At 46.6% G+C, this 26,064-nt stretch overlaps 1 protein-coding gene across 2 annotated transcripts in view; it reads left to right on the top strand.

The window, feature by feature from the left end:
* The first annotated feature begins 10,845 nt into the window (after nucleotides 1-10,845).
* MIB2 (MIB E3 ubiquitin protein ligase 2) overlaps nucleotides 10,846-26,064 on the top strand; it is a 40,022-nt gene continuing 24,803 nt past the window's right edge. For both annotated transcript variants that reach the window (XM_068658804.1, XM_068658803.1), the window contains exons 1-4: nucleotides 10,846-10,978; nucleotides 11,204-11,334; nucleotides 23,148-23,498; nucleotides 24,494-24,665. In XM_068658804.1, the coding sequence (XP_068514905.1) occupies nucleotides 23,252-23,498; nucleotides 24,494-24,665 (419 nt within the window). In that variant the 5' untranslated portion in view covers nucleotides 10,846-10,978; nucleotides 11,204-11,334; nucleotides 23,148-23,251. The remainder of the gene's footprint in view (nucleotides 10,979-11,203; nucleotides 11,335-23,147; nucleotides 23,499-24,493; nucleotides 24,666-26,064) is intronic.

The raw sequence follows: 26,064 nt of genomic DNA, 5'->3' as shown, positions 1-26,064 counted from the left end.
CAGACCCAGTGCTGAAGGCCCCCGGTGTGGGGTGAGCCCTGCCCGCCCCAGCGGCCCCGCTGCCAGGTTGGCTCGTCCCTTATCGGAGCTCACAAGGACGCTTCCTCTGGAGTTCTGCCAAGCTCCGGGTTTCAGGCATCTGGAGAACAAGCAAAATTCATCACAATTAATGCTTCGGCAGCAATTCCCCCTCCAAGAGGCAGCTTTACAAACGTTAATCAAAGCGGCCTTACGGTGCTGCTGGGAAAGAGCAGGATGGCATCCCTCTGCCTCCGAGACCTGCAGATGGGGAAATGGAGGCACGGCATCCATGAGGGTACGCTTTATCCAAAGTACCTACGTTTTTAAAGTTATGTTTTTAGAGCATTTTAATCTGATCTGGTATGCCTTTTGAGGTGTATGCCAGCAGAAGGGCGAGACAGCCGACGGGAAGTCAGGTGATTTGGCGAACAGGCCTGGCTCCGGGCACAGCTTCCGAAGGAAAAAAACACACTTTTTTTTTTTAATGAATTAACCGATTATTCTAGATTGAAACAGTGGAGCGAGAAATGGCTGAGGTTTATTGCTCAGGTATTTCTGAGAGCCAGAATCCCCCGAATGTGATGCTTCACGCAGCCTGTGTCTGCCACAGAGCCTTTGAGGTGGGACCGGGGTGATCCCGTCGCTGATTGAGGCATCCTCCCACACCCCACAGCCTCTGTGCATCCCACAGCCTTGCTGTCCAACTGCTTCTCAGCACAAATATCCTGGGGGGGCTGTTGGATGCTTCAGCATCTCCCCAGGCTGTTTGTCAGGAGCTGGAATGTCTTTTGTCTGCGTCTTGAGGACTGGGGAGGCAGCCTGGGGAAAGAGGGATTTGAGTCTCAGTTTTGCTTCTATTCAGCACATTCTTTTTTTTTTTTTTTTTTTTTTTGCCTGCTCTCATTAATTACTTCCTCATGTGCTGGTTCCTGCCTGAGAAACACTGGGGATTCCTGAGGTTTTGACAGAGAGGACTCTGCTGGAAAAGGTTAAAATCCTGATTTTAACCAAGGTGATCCCAGAGAGCTTTGGCTGACAAAGTCGCTGCAGCCTGGCACTTCTCTACCACTGTAACAAAGTCAGTTACGGATTTAGCTTCATCTTCCTGTACCAGACCCAGAGCCAGAGGAGCAGAGCAAAAGGGTTTGCTGCTCTGCCAATGTTTGTACTGCGTGGCCTGCTAGTGAAATCCCCATAGGCCATGAGCTGACTCCACATCCCAGCAGTCAGGGACAAAATCCTCCCTTTCGGTCCTGCTCTTCCACATCCAAACAGCACCAGGGCCCCCCTCAGCTTCAGCTGCTCTCCTAAGATGTTCTCTAGGTTTCAGGAGAAGCTAAACAGCTGCAGGAGCCCAAGGAGGGAAGGGCACTCATCATAAACAGCCCAAAGAACAAGGGGACATCGGGATTCGATTACAAACCTAGTTTGGATAGTTACCTGCCATTCTCTTTTGCATTTTTTTCTGTTAAATGTGCCCTTTTTATTTGCCTTCCGTGAGCATATTGCTACAACTTCCCGCATCCCAAAAGGTGCACAGCCACCAGGCGTGAGTGTTTTCACGGGGACACAGAGGAGAAGCCCCCTGAGCTAAACAAACTGACCAGAGGTGACAGCTCTCCTCAAATCCGCCTCAAACCCCTTTGTTTCTCTGGGATTATCTGATCATCTCCTTTTGCTTTCTTTAATCTGATGGGCGATCGCATCTGATGATAGCTTTAAAATAATAATCTGAACAAAACAAGCAGTTCCCATCGGGACTGTAGGTACTTTAAAAAAATGCCACTTTTCCCCCCGTAGAGCAAGCCGTGAGTATTAACCATCTGCACAAACGCTGCAGTCCTGGAAATCTCCATCATTTTAATCAGAGCTTTGGAGGCAATAGCAGGCATTTAATCGGCTGTGGGAGTGTTTTCAACCAGGTTATATAAATGCTGTCAAGAAACCAAGCGTCTAAAAAAGATGCCTGGAAGAAATGTACCTTAGTGCTAGGAGGAGACGGGGGGAGGCTTTATTGCTCCAGGGCTGCAGTTTCACATCAGTATTTACAAACCTACCGATCAAACTGGCAACGGCCAGGATCCTTTCAACATGACTAAGCAGGACACCATAGCCTGCAGCCTTTACCGGTCTTGCAGTGACATCCAGGGATCTAGTGCCCAAATATTGGAGGGCGTGGGCTGAGCGGTGTATGAGAAATGATGGGCACAAAGGTTTAACAAATCAAGTGCGCATCTGCATATGTACATGCATGAATTTCCAGCGGTAGAAGTGCCTGAATGCCATGCATGTCCTGGAGGTACAGCCCTGGATTATCTTCCCCAATCTATGTGTGTACCTTGAGCCACCTCCCAGCTTAAAAGTAAGGGTATGAGACCTGAGGAAACCCCAAAGCTCTCACAGCCCTGCCAGACCTTGGTACAAGAGCTGAGCCAGCTGTGGGCATGGCCATAACATTAGGGAAAGTGAATGAGGGGAACATAAACCTGACTTTTTGAGGTTCGAGGTCAAACTCATCATCTAGAAGAATATTCCACAGAAAGTGGAGCTCCAGGAGAGCTAGAATTACATCCATGAACTACCAGAAGATGCATCAAGGCAGGCAGCAGGCCACACAAGCATAAAGCTTCCACCCACCTGAAAAGGCTGTTGGCAACCTCTAGCCCACAGCACATATTTTAAGCAGAGGGCAATCAAAGCACAGAGCTGATAAGCTCCTTGAGGCCCTGAACGATCACACCTCAACCCCGGTTTAGTGTACAGCAGCATTCCTGGTCCGCCAGTGAGACCGCAGCCCTCCAGCTTCATTTTTTTCTACCAAGAAGCACTCAGCAATACCCTAGCAGGAAATAATTGGTGCCTGCATACTTTGGCATGTTACTTGCTACTTTCTTTTTAAAACCAGCTCCCAGCATCAAAGGATTATTGGAGAAAGTCAGTATTCTTTCAAAAAATCTATATTGCAAGTGCTTACAGTGAAAATAAAGATCCACAACATGAACTGTTGCATCTTAATTCCTTTGGAAAAGGAAAGCACCTTTTAACTCGACATCCTCTTTCACAGTTCAGACTGGTTCCTGCAAAGAGGGCCCCTGGCCTTGAGTGAGAGGAAGCTTCACTGAACCTGGCATTTGGGTTCCTTTTTAAGTAAAACCAAGGCTTGTTTTGCAAGGATTGGTTTCACAAGGATGAAACAAGAAGGGGCAAAGAGCATATCCTCTCTAGGAAGTGCATCATCGTACAGTTACAGCGCTGTGACTCTCGCTGCTTTGTTTTGTGTCTGCAGTGCTCAAGAAGTGGTGTTGCACCAAGTCTCTCTTGCCTTACCAAGGTGCTGACAGCATCTATATGCGAGCCAGGGAACATTCCAGCTCTCGAAGGTAATAGAAATGCAGTTTGCCAGAAAACAATAGCAAGCTGGCAAAGGGGTTTTGTTTGTTTTTGTAGGTGCTGCTAACCTCGCCTCCCTGCCTCCCTCACAGGGCTCTGCCATCAGCCTTCCTTTTCCCATGGGACAAAGCCACATTGTGCTGCTAAACCCTCCGGGGCTGCCAGGGCTGGCCCAAAGCTCTGCAGCTTCACGTCTTTGGGGCCCAGCTGATGGTGTAACATAGAGCATCCTCTGAGGGCTTGTGAATCGGGTATTTGCTTTTGCAAATTTTATTGTGCCCAAGTTATCCTGCGCATAGATCATGGGAACTTGATCCAAGTGTTTTTGGCAGGAAAACACCTTGTTGAGTCTGAAGTCCACATTGCAGTGCAGTGAGAAGAGGATTTCAACAACTGTTCCCCTGTGGCAGGCTGGGAATCCTTCTAAGGCGACTGGCTTCAGCAGCCTCCTTCCAGGTGTACACCCCCAGCTGGCACGGGATGGGTGTTTAATAGCAGGAATTCAACAGGGAGATCAACCAAGACATGGGGCGATAGAAATGGAAATCAGCTCCTGTTCTATATTAAGCTGTCAAAAAATCTCTCCATGGCCAACAATCAAGTTGACACTAAACTAGTTACGGAAAGACCTCTAAATATGAAAAATTGTTACCTGCCTGTATTTCCAGCTCTGCTTGTCTGCCCAGCCCAGAAGTCTCAAAGTATTATTGCCCATTTGCCTCCCTGCACAAATACCAGAGGCCGTCTTTGGAGATAAAATCAGCAGAAGTGCCTGTTACTCTCCTAGATCCTGTGGCTGTACACACAAACAGCCAATTTGGCATGCAGGCACTCAGCTCTTGCACGAAAATGCATGTTCTAGCCAGCACTGCCTGCAAACTCAACCTCAAGGAGCAATTACAGTCACATAAACTCTCTTTCTTATGTAACACTAAGTAACAAACCTCATTGAAAGTGACTCCGCAGGCTCTGTTTATGTGATTTAGAAAATGGAAAAGCCCCTTTGGGGCGAAAGAATTCAAGCCCCTCTTCTCCAGATGACTGGACTGTTAATGGTTAGGTTGACAGCGCACTGCCCAGCACCCGAGGAACACAGCACTGGACAGGGATCCTGATACTCAAGCTTTTTTCTCTTTGAAACCCTTCCAGTTACTCCCCTATTTCCTTGTTCCTTGCTTATTTACCCACTCAGGCAGTAGCGTCCCCTCTGACAAGTCTCCCAGTGTCTGCAGCAGCACGAGGATTTCATGGCCTGGGTTTCCAGCTGCTGCACGAGCAGAGCCAGCGGTTGCACATTTGCAAAGATCTCTAAACCTGGACTTGCAATGGGCTCCAAGCCTTCGTTAGAGACTGGAAAGGCGTTGTTGCTCTGCCTGCGTTTACTTTTTAAAACGGACATGGTTTTAAGAAAGGATTTGGCAACATTTGCAGCAAGAGAACTATTTCATACAGGGATTGTATACACGGCATACTAAATACAGGCAGAGAGGCAGAAGGACCTCGTTCCCCTTGGTGCAGCCTCCCAATGCCAAACATTCATTTACAGCCACACGGAACTTGACCTCAGGTACATGAATAAGTTGCTTAAGTAATTGCAGCAGCAGGGAAAAAAAAAAAAAAAAAAGGTTTGGTTTTCTTCTCTGCTCTGTGGCTGGGAAAACAAAGCCAGGACTGGATACATCACTGGTGTAATCCCACTGACTTCACTGCAGTCACACTCGGGATCACTTTGGGATATCGAAGGCTACATTAATGCTGCAAGATGCTGCACTCACAGGCTTTCCCAAGCATTAGCATTCTGATGTGGTAGAAATTCATGCCATAATAGAGCACTGAGAATCTTAAGATAATAAAGAGGCAAAGCTGCCTGCTGTTACCATTGCTAGCTAATTATAGCAGCACGGACAGACTTCCCTTACACAATTCCATATGCCATATTCAGCCAGCATGACAAATTAACTGTGTTAAAGAGGAAAGGCTGAGAAAACATTGCTGATTTTGAAATCCTCTAACACTAAGGTTAGAAATAGAGGGAGCAACTGAATGACCATTTGCCTGTTTTTATCATCTAGCCCTCCCTCTCGTCTGTAGGCGCGCATCTGCTGACGTGGGTGGGATGGAAGGCAGGGGAAGAATTCAGCATTTGGCAATTCATTAAGAGTTTCCTCGTTGGACTCTTCCACTCCACCTTGGGCTGCAGGCACAGAGCCATTGCAGAACTCCACCAGTCTTCCACCTGGCACACCTGGGACATAGCAAAGGCCAGACACTGGATGAAACAGGTCTAGTGCTCCTTATTTTGCAGTGGTGCTCAGCACTGGAGGGAGTTTGACTTAGATATGTCTACAGCAGCCACTGCAGGGAGAGGGAACCTCAGATGGACATTAAACAGCAGAACGGAACTGCTGGCACACGCAGGTACAGAATAAAGCATCAGTCCTAAAGAGCGAGGAGCCAGCTTCAGGAACTTGCATCACCACACGACACCACCCACAGCCGCCAGGGGCTCTGGACTGCCTCCATCTAGAAGTTGCCAAGAAGGCAGCATTGGTGCACACAACTTCTGTAGGACCAGCTTCTGATCATCCTTCTCCAGATGGCATCACTGCAGCACAGCTGACAGGCAGGTGTTGCTTGCTAGCCAGAGGCTGGAGCAGTGTTGGGACAAACTACGGCTGTTTCCATGAAAAGAGGGAGGCCACCCAGCCTGTGCCCTCCCCAGAAGAGTGCAGTCAGAGGAATTTTGCACTGAGGGCACCACAGGGCCTGATACCGACCTCTCACGCAGGGAGAAGTCCCCAGTTTGTCACCTGGGCAGCAGAACAACTCTTAATTCTTCTCTGTATATAACACCTTTTTTTTTAGGGAAGTGTGAAACTGGTCCCCAGGTAGCAGCAAGCCCATTTGGCTGCTCCTTTAGCCGGCCAAGCAATCCCCCTGCTGTTAACTCTCAAGCTGCCAAGGCCACATTGCTGCTTGGACACAGGGAGCAGCTTTGCTAAAATGGGATTATTCTGGGTGACTGACCCAGCAGCTCTGGCAGAGTCACTGCCTCTCTGTTTTCATGTTCTTCCCCTCTTTTTATTCTCTGCAGAACTCTGGTTTATTTACTGCCAGTGCTGATACATCGCCAACAGGAGAGCTGTGACCCAACGCATCACTTCTTCCCTAGTACTCCACAGCAGTGCAAAGAGATCAGATCCTGACACAAAGCTGGTTCGGTGAGGTGCACGGGACAAGAGGATAGATCCTCCTCTTCTCGTTTTACAGATGAAACTGAGGCAGAGACTGCTTTTTATAGGGCTCCAGGGAACTGGATGAAATTCAGAAGCAGAGAAGAGTGCTTCTCCGCACACCATGGCAGAACAATTACCCAGCTTTGCCCCCAGGAGGAACGCATGACACCATTATATTTATTTGCCATTTGCCTTATTGATGGCAGGCTCCATCCAGCATATTCTTTGCAGAATTTCTTAGCAAGTGTTTTAAAGTTCCCCCTGAGATTTCAGTTTGATGTATGAAGATCCAGGCTGCCTCTGGTGCTTTTTATCACAGAGACTGGGTTGCAAAAAGCAGGATGGCAAAGGACTGCCAGCTCAGTGAGTCAGTGGACTGTGCAAGCACACATGGCCAGAGAACTTCAGCCAAACAAGCATTAAGCAGGGCTCCTTTAGTAGCTTTTAGTTCTATTTACACCCCAATTCTATCTATATCTTTCCCTATATATTTTTAAAAGCAGAAGAGATCTGAGTTTAATCTAGATGTTCTGAAGATGCCCCTTTATTGCCTGGCTCTTTTATATGCCTCAACAGCTGGGTGGGTCGTCTGGCTGAGAGGCTCCAAACTCAAAACTGTCACCCTGGGATTACAGGGAGATGCCCCCTAAGTCACTTTCTTCTCTTCTGCAAGACAAAAGCCAGAGGCAGTGACCACATCTTGCTTGCTTGTCACTTACGGCTGATAAGCAAGTTTCTCTTCAGTGGTGTGAGACTGCCCCTTATCTTTTTTAGGCCACCAAATACAGGCTAAAGGGAGCTAAAGCAAAATAGTTCTGTTTAAAACTCGCAGCCAAGAGCTGTGCTAGAGTCACAGAGCAGGCCGGAGGAGCTTCAATCTATACTATCAGCACTTCAGAGGACACAGACAGCAGCAGCCAAAAGCTAGGAAATTTTTAACAGAAGAAAAGAGCCTGTCCTTGCAAACAGGAGCAAACGACTGTTTCTTCAAATGAGGACAGTTTGACTAGCCAACGAGCTGTCCTTCAGTGATCCTCATTCCAGTTTCTATCCAGCCTTCACACTGTTGACATCCCTGCATGATCTTTTTGTGGATTTCTTTCTTGTTTTGAATGCTCTACTGTTTTAATTTCTGTGAGATGCTGGGAGCTGAGCTAACTTTCTTAAGGACCCTGTTGTGTCCATTGGTTCGTTGTAAAACAATGAAGGCAAGACATTTCCTCCATTGTCTTCGGTTTATATGGGATTAAAATGCTGTGTGTTTCTTGGTTCTATTTTCCACTTCATTTGTATTTGGGAAAATGACCGTGTAACGGCAACACAAAATCTGGCACAGATGAGTCTTTATGTCCTTTGTCAACAGAAACTACCAGTACTGTTTCCAGTTATTCATGGTATTGTGCTGTATTTTTGAGCAAAACAGTCCAGCACACCCAGCACTAACATTTTTGGTGTGAACCACAGGTAAGTATCTCCTCTCCTTAACCAATGAAATTACTTTCACCTTCCCTCGACATTATTTTTAAACAAATGAATGCAGACAAGTTCCACAGAGTGCTGGAAACCTTTCAAAGCAGCTTTTAAAATACCTGATGCACAACACTAAAACCAATCATCACTGTCTTAGTCTTATTTGCCCGAATGATTTCTTTAATGATCACGGGCCAATTATACGACATTGCTTTCAATTACACCAGTACAAAACTGAAAAATCTCCACCAAATTCAGGAGTTACCAGATTTACACCCACGCAGGTCACACAAAGCTGGACTCACACTTTGCCTGTTATTTATCGGTTACCTTATTTGCCTTTATGTTTATTGGATACAGATGGTGTCCCAGGACAGACACAGTCCTTTTAACATATACATCTATTAGCTTTGCAAAGACTCCTGGCTTATTTTAAATCCCCTGTTGTTTAGACTGGCTCCTGAAAGGCCAAGGCTCAAGACATCAGGAAACAATTTGGATGTTAGAATCTCAAGGATTTAAACCCTAAGGCCTGTATTAACCTGGAGTCATACTTCTTCCAGTATGAAATGTGGGTTAAAAAATCAGGATAGCTCTTTTTCAGTGCTAAAAGTTGTTGGCAAGGAATAAAGAGGAATTCCCCTAGGGTGTGGATTCTATTAGGCTATGCTTTCATTTGCTTCAGAGGAGAGACCTAGATGTGGAATTTAACTTACTCAGAGTCAATTCCCAAAGCTTGGTGTTGGATGTAGGTCACTTTCTGGCTTGTTTTGAGATTCAGCTGAGTTTGAAATATTGCAATTTTCAGCAAAGAGCAGAAGGCACAGATATCTTTTCTGTTCTCTACAGGTCATTGCCTCTGAAGGCAGTGCCACAAGGTGTAATCATAACCTCAGCACACATTTGCAACGTGTGAGCCAGGGAAAGTTGCCATTTCCAGGCTTTTAAGGAGAGAATTCCCCAAACCAGGCTTTCCACATGCAAATTCCTGTATTGGGCATTCAAAATAGGCACTGCAGGACATAGATTCTGGCCAAAACATCTTATATATGACTTGAAGACACTTTTCCCTTCAACAGACTTTTTTTTTCTAAGTCCTGTTCAATCACCTGCAAAGAACATCTGTAGATTTCTGCTGCTGATACTACCATCATGGAGGCATTTACCCACATGGCCCAAGGTTCACAGGTGCATATTAGTAAGCTGCAAAATGTTAAGAGGAGCTCTTTTGTAAGAAAGGCTTATTAATAGAGCTAAATCCATGGAGATTGGCTGACCCTGAAGTGGCCTTCCATGTCTGTTAGACAAAGTGCCTAGAGCCGAAGCCTGCAGCCTGTGACTATTTCTGTGTAACAGCGGCATCCAGTGGGCACAAAGAGATTCCCAGCAAAATATTTGAGAAATCAGGATAAAACCATGTAACAGCAGAGGTTTCTCTCCCATATCCAGAGCTATGTTTCCCCCTCTCTCTCCCTCCTTAGCATTACTATCTATTTCATGTTGTAGCAGAGATGCTAGTGATATTGATGTGGCTAGAGCCAGACCTATGGAAACAATTCTATCACAACCAAAGTGACATTGAAAAAAAAAATTAAAAAGGGTTAGAACATATCACCCAAGTGAAATACTCACCTTGCTATTTTATAAAGTGTCCAACTAAAGCCTCTCACTCAGTCTGTCAGATTTCATTCACTCCCTTTCACATTTACATTTTCATGATTACCCAAACATATGTGATGAAGTGGTCTGGCCAACACCACTTTTACACAACACGGAGGACAAGAGACCTGGCTGCTCAGTCCTACGTTTTGGCTTTCATCAAATGGCAGTGAAAAGCTTGGTTTGGGACAGGTCTTTGTTACAGTAGCAGCTAGAATACTGTGACTTTGTGTGTCAGAATTTTGCCCTCAGTCTTCACAAGCTCCAGCCAATGCTGCTCCCCATTGTTTTTGTTCCCACCTTATGGATTTTAGGGACCTGGACAGTTTGACAACCCGATTTGGACGTGTCTGTCCTCAGCAGTGGAAGAGGAGATGGACCAGGCTCTGCTGCATGGACAACAGCTCCACAGGAGAATGTTATCGGTGTTGGTGGAGAAAAGCAATGCAAATTCATGCCTCTCTGAGCAGGAAATCATTATCAACACTGTAATAATACCTTGTGCTTTTAGACTTACCTGTTTTGACTATGAGTGTCAGCAAGGCCCCAGCTGGGCTGCCTTTCTTTGACATTCCTGGTGGCAAGCTGAGCCTCTCCGAGCCCTCCTGCTCACCCAAGTGATACAACACCTTGCTGGGCCCGATGCTGGACCCCCAAATCTCCCTGACAGCGGTCCAACTTACCCTCAAACGTAACACTCAAACGTTTAACAAACACACCTCAGACCTTATAACTGCATTTTTATTTTATTTTTTCCAGTCAGAACAGCCCACGGACTTCAAGGTCCGTTTTGCTTGGGCAGAGACGACCCCCAGCGTTTACTCTCGACACGATGAAGGGATCTGAGGCTCAGAACTCAACAAGGACAGGGGCTTGGGGAGGAGACCATGAAGTGAGGAGACCATGAGGTGAGGTGAAAGGACCCTGAGGCAAGGGGGGCGCAGCGCGGGCGCTGCCCCCATCACCACAGGAGCCCCCATGGCGCTCACCCCCGTGCTGGCGCTGCCTCACGGGACTTGTAGTCAGCGCTCCCCCGAACAAGGAGAGGCACCGGGGCGAGGAGCTAGGAACTACACCTCCCGGCATGAACCGAGAAGCGAGAGGCCTGGGCGGGAGGGGAGGCGGGGACGGGCGGCGCCGCTGCTGCAGCACCCGCGGGGCCGGCGGGGCCGCGGCCCGGCTTCTCGGCCGCTTCCCCGGGGGTGAGGGGCTGCGGGGGGCTCGGGTGCTTCAGTGAGGCAGCCCCCGGGGCTTGGCGGCTCTCAGGGGCCGGGGAAGGGGTGGGAGAGGCGGGGAGGGAGCCCTGAGGGCGCCGGGGGAGGCTTCTGTTGGGGGGCGACTCCCGGCCCGCGGCCGGTGCTCGGCTCCTGCCTCACAGGGGGGATCCTGAGGGAGCCGCAGCTTCGTGTCTTCTGCTCTCCCCTCAGGCCGTAGAGCTGGCAGCTTGCGGGCTCCTGCCCCCAGGATGAAAGAGGGAAGGAGACAAACACGGCTCTGGCGAAAGGACAGCGGCTTGCCGAAGGGCTGCGTGAATTCTGCTCGCTCCGCTCTCTGCCAGGTATGTGCCTGTTCTGCTTTTTATTTCCATCCTCTCAAGGGATGGGTTTACTCTAAGCAGCCGCTTCTCCTCCTTGCCACGTTTACCAAGGGTTGAGCCCGCAGTGGGATCTTGCTCCTGCTTTATTTTTGCTTCTTTTCTTCTGGGTGGCCGGCAACAGCTGCAGCAGAGGGTGTAAATACCTCAGCAGGTGTAAATACATCAGCGGGTGTAAACACAGGTGTGTGCCTGTTCTGGAGGTGTGTTCCTGTCCTGAAGCAGGAACTGCTGCTAAGCCCTCACCTGCTGAGGTGAGAGCTGACAGAAATGCTGGGATGAATTCCTGTCATATCACTGGAGCATAGGCCTTATGCTGAATTATTACTCAGAACTGAAACATGTGTGGCTTTTTTTCCCCCCTCTGATTATTTGCTTTTTCCTCTGATTTATTTGATTTGATTTATCTCCTTGAACTGAGAAAGCAAGAGAAACAAGGGCAAAACTTCTATGTAGAGAAGGCCGTTCAGCTGCATTGGAAGCTCTGTGTGTGTTTGGGCCGATTTCCCTGCAGATGCTCAACTCTGGAATTTAATTACTTGAGTAAGAAGTAAATGAGGGACTCATTTACTGTAAATAACCCCCATTTTCGTGTTTGGAGTGATGCCACATGTCATATGGGTAGTGGAAATCAGAAAGAAACTTCAGTAGCCTTGGCAGAGCTAGCAAAGCCTATTCTGGTCTTGGTTTTGTACCTGGAGCAGCTAATGTCTGGTGGGCAGGTGGTGGTTCCCTTCAAGAAGTGCCTCCTGAAGGCAGACAACTACCAGAGCAGCAGGTCGAGCGTCAGGTGACTCGCATCTTAGAGGTCTTTCCCAAACTAAATGATTCCAGGATTCTATGATTTCTGTGGTGACAAGGTGTAATGAGTTCATGTAGGACTGGTAAATGTGCCTGCAACACATGTAACAGAGTTCTCTGGTCATTTAAGCATCACTGCTGGTTCTGTTTTGTGAATGATTTTTCTCATGTTAAGCTTCAACAAAGTGAATGTGTTTCCCATCCCTTTCCACAGCACACCTCTGTTTTGCTGTTATGAGTTTTCATAAGTGTATGTTATTGGTGTTGGCTCAATTCTCTGCTCATTGTGATGTTGCTGGGTAGTTTCCTGTGTTTTGGTGTCTCTCTGGAATGCACGTTTGAAACCGTGTGACTGTGGAAATCCTGTGCCCGGTTAGCATATGAAGAACCTTACACTTTTCCAGCTTTGGTCTTGAGTGGCCAGTAAGGCACTGTTAGGGTTGTTTGGAAGAATTGGGATTCCATGCACAGTGTGTTTCTGCTAAAACTTTTACGGAAGTCTCAGAAGTTGCAAAAACTGTGGAAGTGCCACAAATGTGGTTGCAAATGTCTCCTTTCCATTTATTTGGGACCACTGTGGGCTATTCCAAGCTGCGGTACTCTCCCAAATAAGCTCACCTCTTGCCTTGTGTTTGTGTGGTGTTATTATTGGTTGCTCACAGACAAGTTGCCAGTGGCTTGGCTGAAGGTGAAGACTTTCTCCAACCTGATAGCTTGTCTCTTCTAGGTCACGTTGCCCCTGCCTGCCTGTTCCTGTTAAATCTGTTTGTTTTGCTCATCATCTCTGAAACAGAACCGCTCCCGGGCCCGGCAGGATTCAGGGTCACTCTGAATGTGACCGTGCCACTTGCAGCAGTACCGATCATGCGCTTTTATTCTGAGCTTCTGTATTTCAGGGACTCAGGAGTAGAATGCAGGGCTTGGTGAGCAGGCTGTTTGAATCCTGGTTGTTTTGTAAGGATTCTGATTCACGGCTTATCAGGGGCATTTACAGAGGGGCCTGAGTATTGCGATATAACTTGCAGCATGTTCTCACTAGAAACTCTCACTGGGGAGCCCCATAAACCCTCTGATATGTTGGTGTTGCTTTCCTCTTATTTGCTCCTTCCGTTGTTTCAAGTGTGATTAGGTCAAATCGTGTTGCTGGCTCCTCTCTGATTCCCAAAGTACCTGATGATTGCATTCCTCAAGCAGTCGTGTTATTGGAACAGCTGTTAGCAAGAACACCCTTTCTTGTTCTGTTTTTCTTTTATTTTTATTTCCCCATCAAGGTTTTTGGTGGGATGCTCCTTTCCTTGACAGAGATGTCTTTCTAAGGCAGCGCTATCCTACCCGAGCTGGGAAACGTCATCTTCCCCTTCCTGGTTCTCCTGTGTGGTTTTCTTTGGAAGCAGCAGGCCTTAATCCAATAATGATCGGGCTTTGCATGCATGCAAACACTGAACTGTTCTCTCCAGAGGTACTGAGCTGATGATATCGGTGGGTCATTTGGGAGTTCTTTGCTGTCAAAATACAAGCCTCTTTAGCCAGTTCGTTTTGTGTGCAGGTGGTTGAATTTAAAAGCCTGTGCCTTTCTTACAGGCTGCTGTAAGTTATCTCCTTATAGATATGCATATAGCGATGCAACTCCTGTTGGGGTTGGTACCTGGGAGATGTGCATCTGTGCAAAAGCAGGCAAAGAGACCTTAGATCAGAATGAACACTTCAGTTGTCTGAATAGAAAAAAAAAATCTGCATAGAATAATTATAAACTGATAAAATTATATCTCTGTGTGGTAGGTATCATCAGATATTTTTCTATCTTTAAGCAAAGACGGAGAAAATGGAGTCTGTTGTCTATTTCTGCTCCCTTTGTCATGAGAGCTGTAGTTTTGTTTGGAATTTCCCAGGAAACTTGGAGCAAGGATATATGAGTTTCTTGCTGGCTCTGCCACCAATTCCATATGTAACCATGGCTCCATTTTCCATCTGTGAAGTGTTCTTGCATGCTTTAAAGCTATCCAAAGCTGAACGATAACATCATACTTCTAAAATGTAGACTTGTAAGTGAATTGGTGCGTGTGCTGACCCTCAAACCTTTAAGTCCAAGGAAGGAAAGTAACAGCTTGCTACTCAATTCATTCTGCTCCTATGCAGCTGATGTCTCTAGCCAAAGGCAGGTCAGGATAGATTAGACTTAAACCTTTTGATTTGCTTTCAGAGCACAGAAAGGGCGAGTTCTAGGCTGGAAACCAGCAGGAGAGCAGCGTTGGCCGTTCTGAAAGCCTGAAGGGGAATCTGAAAGTTGGTAGGATGAGCCATCAAGGCTCATCGGAGATTCAGAGGGTTATATCCTGCAGCTTGCTCTATGCCAGAGCCTGAGGCAGCATCTTTTCACTTTGAGAAGTTGGAGAAAGTTGGGTTCACAACTCAGATGGTCAGTAATCCTGTTGTGTCACCACCAAGGGCTCCCAAGTCCAAATACCTATGAACAACCTTGTCACAGAACCACAATAGTGTGTTTTCCAAAACACTGATCACTCTGCGCTGGGTCTCAACACCACCAGCTGTGGGCCAGTTACATATTGCTCAGAGCAATGTCAAAATAAGAATACAGTTGAAATCTGAAGGCAGGAGAGACTTCTGGATGTTGGAATGTGTTTCTGTGTGGTACTGCATTCTGAGGGGATTGAAAATAGGGCTGGAAGAGATTTTCAAGAGGCTGCCTCATCCTCCTTTTGCCAAAGGGCTCAATAAGCTCCACCTAAGCCATTCCTGATAGTGATGTTGAGCTTGTACTGTAACAGATTTTTCCCTGGATGAGTTGGATTTGGGTTTATGAAATCTGCTATTGAGGAAAAAGTAGATGCTGCTCAGCCCCAGCTACTGAGCTTTTCAAGGCTTTAGGCAGCAATCTGCAAACTGTCAGGTCCAATTAAAGCAAATGGCTGGAGCTGATGTGTTTTTCTCCCTCCTGGAGAGAGCACAGTTCATCAAAAGCCAGAAGGAAATTTCATCAGGCTCATGAGCAATTATCTTAGGGGATGTAGTAAGAGAGAGACACCAGATTCCCAGTGTGAACTTTCCCTTATCGTCACCCTTAATTCTCCAGTGAGCAAATGAACAGCGATCCCACGGGTTTCAAGTTTTTGAAGTTTTTGTTGGATTTGGCTGCGGGTGATTTGTAAATAGGAATTTCAAACGCATCTGACTTGGCAAAAGGTATTCCACCCCTCTGTGGTGCGCCACGACGTCTGTTGTGGGAAGCTTGTGACAGCTGTTTATTTTTGATTGACCTGTGGTGTTTCCTGAAGGCTGTGTTCTCATCTGTATGGGCTAAAGCAAATATTGACCCACTCGCAACTCCGTGGATTTCATCAGCCTGGTTCATTAGTCAGCACTGAGCTGATTCATTAAAAAAATTACTTAAACCCAAGAAATTTAACTTTTGGAACAAGGAGAATAGAAGATAACCCTGAAGGTTTTTTTTTTTTAAATATCATCAGAATTTTAAATACCAACCAGAATGCTGGCAGCAAGCTTCTGAGCAGGATTTGCATGTAACTACTGTTATTACATCTTAATAAATTGTCTGGTGCTTCTTTTAGGCTGGTATCCTTTATCAAGGCAAAATAATAGAAAGGCAGGATGATAACCACAAAAAGTATTGCTCCTCCAACTTGCAAAGGGAACATTGCCTTCCCTTCTCACCAGGAGGACTCGGTGCTAGAATACAATCAGTGTAAATTGAATGCAAAATTCAGCGTAGACCAAACGGATCAATAGGCTGGCATTTGTATAGGACAAGTGTTGATTGTAGAGGTGAAAAGCAGGCTTTAAGCATGACGGCTGGCTCGTTATTTTTAGCATTTCCTCACTCTGTGTCCCAGTATTTCAGGATGTGTGCCTGCTCTTACACAAAACAATTAGTGAGGCTGAAATGACAAGATGTTAATCCCCGAGTGAAGGCATATTAATCACCTGCTTTATTCTGTTTATGTAATACAGTTCAATATACTGCGAGAGCAGGTGAGGTTTGGGGTATGGTTCAGCCTCATTCAGGCTTTTTCATGGCTGGTTGGTTTTAAAAGGCAGCTACCCCGCTTCTAATTTTTCTTCCTGCTGAGAATAGTTTGTCAGTAGGGATGGCTTCATTTATCTGATATTGATATTTAACCCACGGAAGCATCATCTGCTCTTCTCTTCCACTCCGTGCCAGTGATGCCATTTTGCAAAATTTAGACGAAGCAGAAATGCTGACAGCAGGAGAAAAAATATCCCTGTCTTCGGTGAGCCACGAAGCAAAGCAGCAGGGAGACACTGTGGCTTAGCAGGGGAGGAGAGGGTGATTCCCTTCCACCGATCTGCAAATTCTTTTGGTGGCATAAGGAGGAATTCCACAGGCTTGGGCTGATTCTCAGTGGTTAAGTTTGTGGCATAATGCCTGAGGTGGTGTCACGCTTCTGCGTTAGAAGATCTGCTCGGCCTGGGAGCGAGGAGCCTGTATCTTCTGTGCTCTTTGTGTCAACCACGGGAGATGGAGCCTCAGAACAGGTAACAGCGCTGGGGTAATACACTTGGTGCTTGCTGTTGGTTCCTGCTAAGAGGAACATGCTTTTGGCCAGAAAATAGCTTGTTCTGTTTGTGTTTTACTAAGGTACCTACCACCAGTTTATGCTAGAGCATTGTTCAGAAGGTTAGCCTTAGTGGCAAAATTAAGGTAGGACCATACTGCTGAGGTTTTGTTTCTTTTTTTAATTATATTTAGTTAGAACCAGATGGCTGTTTTAAAGGGAGCAGTGCTGTCAGGGTTGGGGGCCATCCCTGTCTTTTTTGGACTTGGTCTGATATCGCTGACATTGTTTTATGACTTGGAGGCATTTGGCTTTGCTTTGCCAGTCCTTGGGTCCGATCTGCACCATGTGCAGTGGTAGTGCAGCTCCTGCTTGCTCTACTCCACCACCCAGCCCCTGTTCTTCAGCCTGAGCAGATAAACAAGACCTGAGCAGACAGTGCAGCTCTTTGTATAAGATTGGGCTGCGCAGTGAGATCTGGGGAACAATACACAACAACGTGGGTCTGACTGCATGCCCTGCCACAGCAAGAAGCGGGACTGGCACCAGTGCTGTGTTAGGAGGCAGTGCTAGAGCCCAGTGTTTGTGCATTAACGATGTTTTGAAAGCACAAAATCTTTATCGTGCGTTGCAATTTAATATTAGCCCTTATACTAGAGGTACTTTTCTCATTTGGTAGGGTTTTACGCAATTTTTTCAGCAAGTAATTTAGCACAACTGATTTTATAATAAATGTCTGCATAAAAGAGATGGAGGCTTTCTCTGCAGCCTTTTGTTTCTTTTACAGCCAGCCTGGGCATCTAAGGGAGGAAGCTTGTGCTCTTGCTGCCATATTATAAATTCCAAATACAGGAAAAACCTAAACCCAACTCCTGCCCATAAATGACTCCTTCAGAGGCCAGTTTATGGGTTAGGTAGATGCCTGTTGCACTCCTACATAAATGGACAGTCACGTGTATGTTAAGGTTGCAAGCGTTACGAGAGAAAGTAGTACCTGCAACATCACAAGGCCAATTGGAAAGGGATTTTTTCAGAGCATCTTAAAAATACTGCTCTGATTACTTGCGATAAATGCCATATTGCTCTTATGTATGCTTATTTGTCTGGCTTTTCTTAAAACAGGCATTAAAATGCTAGTGAAAGACTTGTGTGGAGATACAGCCTTGGTTTGCCTATCATTTCAGATCGATAGGATGTCTTTACACCTGTTGGTGCTACAATTTTAGCCCAGAACTATTTAGGTGCTGTGTGTGAAGGAACACAGCTGGAACAAGCAGCGGGCTGGCCAGAAGGCACCATTACCAGGCAGCTTAGAGGAGGTCTGCTAAGAAGTTAAGGATTTTTGGTCTTTGTATGGTGGTAAGTCAAAAAGGACTGTTTTCTGCTCTGCTCTCACTTAACAGTGAGTGTATTCAGCTGTGGGAATGGCCTTGAGAGAAATTAGACTGGGTTCTGCTGGGAGAGCACACCTGTGTCTGCTGTTGTGCTGTCCTGGGTCTTACTGCTTGCTGAGGAGGAAGAAAAGCAAAGGCTAGGTCTGAATTTGGGTTTGTTGGCGTGAGAGCTCGCTTTGGTAATGAGTAACTGAGCAGCTTGGAGCCTTAGTCAGAGGTATTTGATCCTGGTTGTTGTCTGTGAGTAAAGGATCTCTAATAGGAAAGTGTTTATTTCTGGTTTGCAGCTAGGGAAACTGGGGTGGGGAACAATAGTTACTTGTGCAGATAGCTAGTGAACTGGTGCTGGTTTCACACTGCTTGTGTAAGGAAAGGGGGAAAATTCAGTCAAATCCCACTTCTGTAGGGCATAAGAGTAGCATGGAAAAGAGTCCTGCCAAAAACCAGCTGCACAGGCACAGCCGTTTGTAAGCCAGGAGGAGTTGGCTTAATTTAGCCCTTACATTTAAGTTGTTTAGAGGCCTTTGTTACCAGTTTGGGGATATAACAAAGTAAATCTTGAACCTTTACACCAGTGGTAGCTGATCAATCTTAATGTTTTGAACCCTGACTTGAACTGCAGACCTCTGTTCTTGGGTAGAATCCTGCTGAAACGACCAACGAGGCCAGCAAGGTCACAACCAGCTCCTTTCGGAGGGTTGTTGCTGAATTGTCTCCTGAAGAGTGAGCACCACCGCGCCGACCGCTTGCTTGTGCTGCAGTGAGGTTATTCTGGATTTCTGCTGATGCAGGCGGCGCTGGGGACGTGCTCTGTTCCTGTCTGCCTGCATCGTGTGCCTGTAAACATCTCCTGGTGCTTGCCCAGTCTGTGCTGGGACCAAGGGAGGGTAAAGCAAGTGGCGTTGGTCTTGACACAGACTTCATGGGCTTGCGGTTATTTTTGAGATGTCAAGTGAAGAATGCCTTGGCTGCTTGCTCTGTTTCTCTCTTCCCTGAGAGAGATGAGCCGGGGATCAAAGAGCAAAGCACAAACCCACTCTTTTATGAGAGGGGAACTCAGGGCGGGAGGGTGGGTCTTAGAAAACAGGATGTAAAACTCCCCAGATCCTCTTCTAATTAAAAGAAGCTTATTTACCCGCCTCCCAGTCGTGCTGAGGATGCAAGAGCTTAATTCTCTTGCTTGCTTCTCGGTACACCCGGTGCAAAAGGTCGTGTGGAAGGATGGGTTTATGGCTGCGTGATGCTGTTGTGGGCGCAGTGTGAACGCACCGGGTGTCAAATAAGCCAGTAGTTTCAGGGAGGGTCCTGCCTGCTTTTGGCAGGCAAAGGACACCGTGTTTTCTCCTCCTAGTAGCATTACGTCTTTTCTGTCCCTGGGTGGGAATTTATGGCAGAAATCTTGCCTCCCGGAACAGCCACGAGGCTGTCACCCTCTGCTGTCTGGCCTGCATGCCCAGTGGGGGTGTTTGTGTCGAGCTCTGTGCTGCGTGAAGCCGGGGAGCCCCAGCCTGCAGCCCTGGGGGTCTGGACACACACACTGCAGCCCACGCGAGTCTGGTGTTCCTGGGAGGCTGCCAAAGAGCAAGAGGAGGACGAGGAGCAGGCAGCTTGACCCCTCTGGTAGGTTTTGGGTGCTGCAGATCGTCAGCAGTTGGACATGCAGTGATACAAGGGCAGGAGGGGAAGTCAGAGACCAGCAATAAGAGACGGGAGATGATGTTATTTCCCCAAATGCTTAGTGCAGTGACGACTTCTTGTGGGGCTTGTGAATTACTGGCTGGGGATGATGGATATTTCATGCTCGAGTGAAGTTATTAAAAATAATTCCACAGCTTGTGTGAGCTGCTGTGCAAAGGGCCCGGTAATAAAAGTTCTGCTGCAGCCGTCTCCACATGAGCTCCCAGGGGGTGTTAAGGAGCCAGGGACTCCTGAGGAGCATCAAAACCTGAGCTTTGCGAGCTTGTGCTACCCTTCTGAAAAAAAACAAACAGCATTTGCCATGGCCCAGGGCACTTAAGGAAGCATCCTTAGGATTGGCAGAGCTCCCTCAGGTGAAGTAATTCCTCCCAGAAGACAATTCTAACTGCAGAATACATCTCAGAAGGAGAGAAAAAAAAAAAAAAGAGGAGTGGGGGGAAAGAAACAGCTGCCTCTTCCTCTGTTTACCATGCTGTTGAAATAACCTGATAACCATGTTATGTGGGTGGGTTTTGCCAACCTGCTTACACCACCGCTTGGTTCTGTTTGCCCTGTATCCAGTAGAGCAGCAACCTTTGCCTCTTACAAGCCGTGTGCGGGGCTGCCTCTAGAGCACCTCTACCAGCAGCACGGTTTGACTGTTAGCAGAGAAACGTTGCAGACTGAAGGCTCTTTCCCTTTGTTCCAGTTAAATATTACTTTTATTTCCTAAGAGTGGTTTGATTACACCTGGGCTGTGCTTTTCCATGTCACAGTAGATGAGGTCAGAACATTAGGTCAGGATTCAGAGACATGTTTGTGTTTTATGATGGATTATTTGTTCAGAGCTCTCTTTAAACTCCTCTGGGAAGCTGTTGTTTTCTCTAAACTGTTTCTGGCAGCTACACCTATCCTTCCCTGGAATCATTTACACTCAAACAGCTTCGAGGGAGGAGCAGGAGTATTTGCTTCAATGGGTGAAACATTTCCACTTAGGAAGTAAATAATACTGGTCTCTAGCATGATTTAGACCACATGTGTGTTGTAATTCATCTCCTAAAGACTTCAAATGCTTTTTCCTCTTGTTACAATGCACTGCCCTGCAGATTAAGTGGAATGTGGTGCTTTTGGTGCTTTCTTGGGTGAAAAGAGAAGATTGGCATTAAGAAGTCAGCCTTCAGATCAGCGAGCAGATTACATGAGGGTCACTGCAGCCCGGAACAGCATTAACCAGCACTCAGCATCACAAGGGTACAGTTAAACCGCAGCAGCTTTCCTGCGTGGTGGAGTCCTGGACATAAGCACAGAGCCGTGGGATGAGTCCCTGTGCAGCTCCTTCGTAACGGGAACCTGCAGAACCCAGGGAAGCTCGATGCATGTGGCAGCAGTAAAACTGTTTCCATCCAGATCCAGCTTCTTACGGGCTACAGATAGGATGGATTTTTGTCCTTGCAGCTTGGTAGTTGGGGCATCAACAGAGATTGCATTCCTGGCCTGTAATTACAGAACTGCCAGTAGACAGCCAAGTGTTTTCTGTAAAGTGGAAAACTTCGTTAAAGCAGTGAAAGCTCTTGGTTAAAGCAGTAAGGCATCCATTTTATTCAGAATCATCTAGGTTGGAAAACCCCTTCAAGATCATCAAGTCCAACCGTTAACCGAGCACTTGCGAGTCTGCCGTTTCTCTCTGATCTGGAGGAGGAGCAGATCATGCAAATCTCCTTAGGTTTTGCGATGCTTTTTTAAAAAGGATATTCTGTCTCTTCATTTCCTAAAAGCAATAACCAGTGCTGCACCTTAAACTCAGCAATGTTGCGTCCACCTCCACAAAGGTCTAAATGAAAGCGTTGCCCAAGGCATCTTTTAGGGATGATTAGAAGTAAAGATGCCACAAAGTTCACAAGGACGTTTCCTTTTGTTGTTTGGATGTGACAGTGATGTGCAGCAGAAAAAGCCTGAGGCTGGGGAGATGCTAAAGCTGAACAGAAATCCGGCTCTCTGCATGTTAGAAACTTCATTTTGCATCACATTACTCCTCCATACATTTAAAAGGGGATGTTTGGCTGGGGGAAGAGTTTATTTTTAGCCCTGGGTGGTTTTGGTTGCTTTATTGGTAGGCGGCAGCGTTAGCTGCGCGGCACAGAGCTGCTCCTGCTGCCACATCTGGGTGCACATCCTATGAGCTTGGTGGCGGCTCTGTCAGCCTGGTGAGAGCTGGCTGCATGTTGTGGCACTCGGTAAGATTTGCTGTGCTTTTGGAACCTGCACAGCTTGGTCCTTGGTGTTCTGCATTTTTGATATATGTGGGTTTTTTCCCAAGTATTTCACAAAATCTAGGGTGTTAGAGCTTGAGATGGAGACCCAGGGATGCCCAAAGGTAAAAGGATGCTACAGTTGCTTTTTCCTGAGCTCTGAGAGGAGCTTGGCCCTAAAAACCAAAAGCTGTATTCCTCTGTCATCTTCTAAAAAAGACATCTCTAAAATCCACAAACCAGACTGACAATCTGTGATTGAATTCAGAGCTGTGGATGTGCTGCATCCATGTGGTGTTCACCTCATTTACCAATTGTCATGGCAACACTTGGAGAGGCTATCCCAAGCTTTTCCTGCAGTGCTCGCTGCAGATTAGCTACCCACCCTTTCCTGTTCCTGCTCTAGCTAGAATAGCAACAAAGGTTGACATTTCTCTTAACATCGGCTCTTGTTTTAAAACTGCTGTTGCTTTTGGAAAATAGTTACATATTGCTTTTCTATGCATCTTTAAGGCTTCCTGTATCTCAAAATCAATCACAAACTTTCTGGGCAAGATGAACACAGCACTGCAGTATCATTTGAAAAGATGTATGTGAAGTCTTCATCAAAAATAGAGCTCTGTTTGAATAAAATACAGATTTATCTACTCGGCATGTCAGGCCTAGTCTGTAGCCGGGTTGTCTGGGGCAGGGAGCACGTTTCTTGCCATTTTGACTCTTTGTGGAGTTGATGTTAAGTTCACCTGTAGTGCTATGACGAAGCAGGACTTCCAATTTCTTGCTGAAGGCAGCTGTCATTTCCTAAAACAGCAGCTGGACTGCAATCAAGACCGAAGCTGAATGGAAGGTAATCAGGATGCATCTCGGTAATCTTTTTACACAGCATTTCATTTGATGGCATTTACAGCAGAGTGGGATAAGTACTTCAAGGTGGGCTTTGAGCTGTTTTCATTTGGGAAGTGGAATGTAGAAAACCTTCTGGCCCTGCTAACGGAGCATGAGTTTGTGCACCAGGGGCATGAGCTGAAATGGGATCTGCTCGCCTTGCTCTGAGGGCTGTGATGTTTGGAGTGACACCACTTAATGCCACGTTGTCTTCCCAGGTGTGCTGAACATGCTGCTGCTGCTGCTGCTGCTGGATGAGTTGCTGCCGCCCATCTCCCAGAGCTGCTGTGTGAAGGATTTCTGAGGGTTGCTGTGCAGAGCGATGGACTCGGACCCCTATGCCAGCATGCAGGTTGGGATGCGGGTGGTTCGCGGAGTGGACTGGAAGTGGGGCAGCCAGGACAGTGGCGAAGGGAACGTTGGGACTGTGGTGGAGATCGGTCGCACGGGCAGCCCAACCACTCCGGATAAGACTGTGGTCGTGCAGTGGGATCAGGGCAACAGAACCAACTATCGGACGGGATTTCAAGGAGCTTATGACCTTCTTCTATACGATAACGCACAAATAGGTAAGTGTGGCACGGACAAGAAGCACAAGCATGTGCTGGAAAGCCATCTTCAGCATGTGGAACCTGCCCCACCTGCTAACTGGCACCTGAGCCTTTTGCAACTGCGTTGTAATGAATATTTGAGTTCAGTTATGCTACTTTTCTATGGCAGGACCACGGAAAGGCATTGAAATTGAGCAAGATAATTCAGAACAAATGAGATGTCTTCTTAGATCAATATTAATTCTTTTGGTTCCCTTGTTTAGGCTTTGTATCTGAAACGTACTGAGCTTCATTGTCAATTGTTTGTGCAGAACAAGCTCCCAAGTGTTATTTGAGCTAAGTAGAATTTATATTGCCTGTTTTGCATAGTAAACAGCTCAAAAGTCAAGCATCAGAAAAACTGAGCAGCCAAAAATTGTTACAGTTGAATTTTCCTGATTGAGCTCATTTGTTGTAGCTGTGCTTACTTGATTGAGTAAGGGCAGGAGTTATCTGTTGTTGGGAGAAAGATAATGTATTGGAGAGATCTTTAAACAAATACAAAATCTGCTCTGGTTTATTGCACTGGATGAGCTCTAATCCTCTTCCAGTATCCCCCGCTTTCATTTCATTCCCATGCAACCATTTGAGTGAGAGCAGCCTTATTTTGCTGCTCTGGTGGAAGAGAGCAGGTAGACGTAAAGTAGTGCCAAACTCAGGGCTGTGGGGTAGTAGTGGGGTGGACCTGTCCTAACGTACAAATCCGTGAAGACAAAAGGATTGTTGGCTCAATCTTAATGCCACCTCAGGGCATTTATGGGGTTTCTGATTTGCTTAGATGGCAGCCAGATCAACTCTGCTCAGTCCTAGAATGCCGTGCAGACTTTCCCTTATTAAGCTTAGATGTTCTGTCATCTTTAGTACGTGGACGTTTTATCCCTTTAAAACATGCTAATATAATTCTAACAGTCTTGTCAGCCTGGTTTCTCTGAATTTGGGGTGGATGTTATATTCTTTTCCTTCTGTTCTCCTAGGTGTCCGTCACCCTAACATCATCTGTGACTGTTGCAAGAAGCACGGCATCCGGGGAATGCGGTGGAAGTGCAAAATGTGCTTCGACTACGACCTGTGCACGCAGTGTTACATGAACAACAAGCACGATCTGTCCCACTCCTTTGAGCGCTACGAGACAGCACACTCACAACCGTAAGTGGAGCTACAGGGGGAGTCCAGTGAAATGTGTTGAGATTTGTAAACTGCCCTTCTATAGCAGTGGTCTCCGAAGTGGTGTGCATGAAAAATTGTCAGCACTAGTTTCGGTTGTGCCTCCTAAGGTGGGCATGAAGATGAATTTTGTAATCCTAGAATGTTACAGGAAATCAGCTCTTGCGTTTGTCACTGATTTTCTTTTTTTTGCCTTGAAAATATCACTGTAGCATGTGTCTTTAGCAACATAATTCCATGGACAACACTGATCTGCAGCTGTTTTTCCTCCCATATGGGAAGCTCTGGAGTTATTACATAGTCTTGACAGTATCGTTGAGCCAGAATTCTGAGTGCTAGCAAGGGGTAGCTGCTGCTGTCCAAAGAGATCGTCTCTGAGCTTTAAGGCTCGTGTTTATCCACCAGATTAGGAAGTTTCTTGAGCTTGTGTTAATACGACAATCCAGACAGATCCTATTGTGAAACGAGCGTCATGATTTCCACTGTGTGGGAATGTATATATGGCTGTGTGTATTTAGTGGAAGTATAAATACACCTATATTTTTACTCTCAGCATTATAGTTAGCTCTAGACAGTTATTCAGGGGCACCTGCTTGCCTGCTGCTAAGGTAGATAATCTTCCTAACATTCAAAGGAAGAAGAAGAAAAAACTAGACAGCAGCTATCATACGAGGCTGCACTGTTGCAGAGCTGTCCAAGTTTGCCGTATGGCTTCTACGGGGTGCTGCTGCTTTGGGCCAACTGGTGCTTGGGCTGCTCTGTCATCCTTTCGGACCCTTATCAGGAACACCCCAGAATGCTATTTTTTCTTCTGGGAGGGAGATTGCCAGGCAGTTTTCTCCTCAGACCTCTTGAATTAGGCAATAGAGTGCTTGCCATCAGTGAGAAGAGAGCACGGAAGGCTGCTGGTAAACTTGCCAGACCTAGAGTTGTCCTCTGTGACTTGTTTGACTTTGCCAGTACACTGCAGCACCGCTCTGGAACATTGCCTGAGAAACCTCTGAGCTCTGCTGGGGTCTCAGGATGCAGCTTTCCTCTAGAGCAGAACTTGATGTCTGATGATGTTGCCTCTTTGTGCCCTTTTGGTTTATTCGGCTTGTTGTTTTTTTCCCTGAAATTCCTTTCCTTTTTCTGCAGGTTTGTACCACCCAGCGGTTAGAGACGTGATATAAATAGGCTTTTATTAGTTCATAAAAGGAAGTCTAGACATAGGGCAGAGTCTGTGATATTGAGCCTTTTGTTATAGCAGTGGGAATCTGATTTACATCACTGTATGGTAGCAGAAATAATGGTCTTCCTAATACTAGGCAGCTAAAAAAAAAAGAAAAAAAAGAGTGGGGGACACTGTGTGAGCCTGCCAGATGTGGGAGTGCAGGAACAG

The sequence above is a fragment of the Anas acuta genome, chromosome 22 (genome assembly GCF_963932015.1).
Source record: "Anas acuta chromosome 22, bAnaAcu1.1, whole genome shotgun sequence".
Taxonomy (NCBI): Eukaryota; Metazoa; Chordata; class Aves; order Anseriformes; family Anatidae; genus Anas; species Anas acuta.
This window is presented reverse-complemented; position numbering and strand designations above follow the sequence as displayed.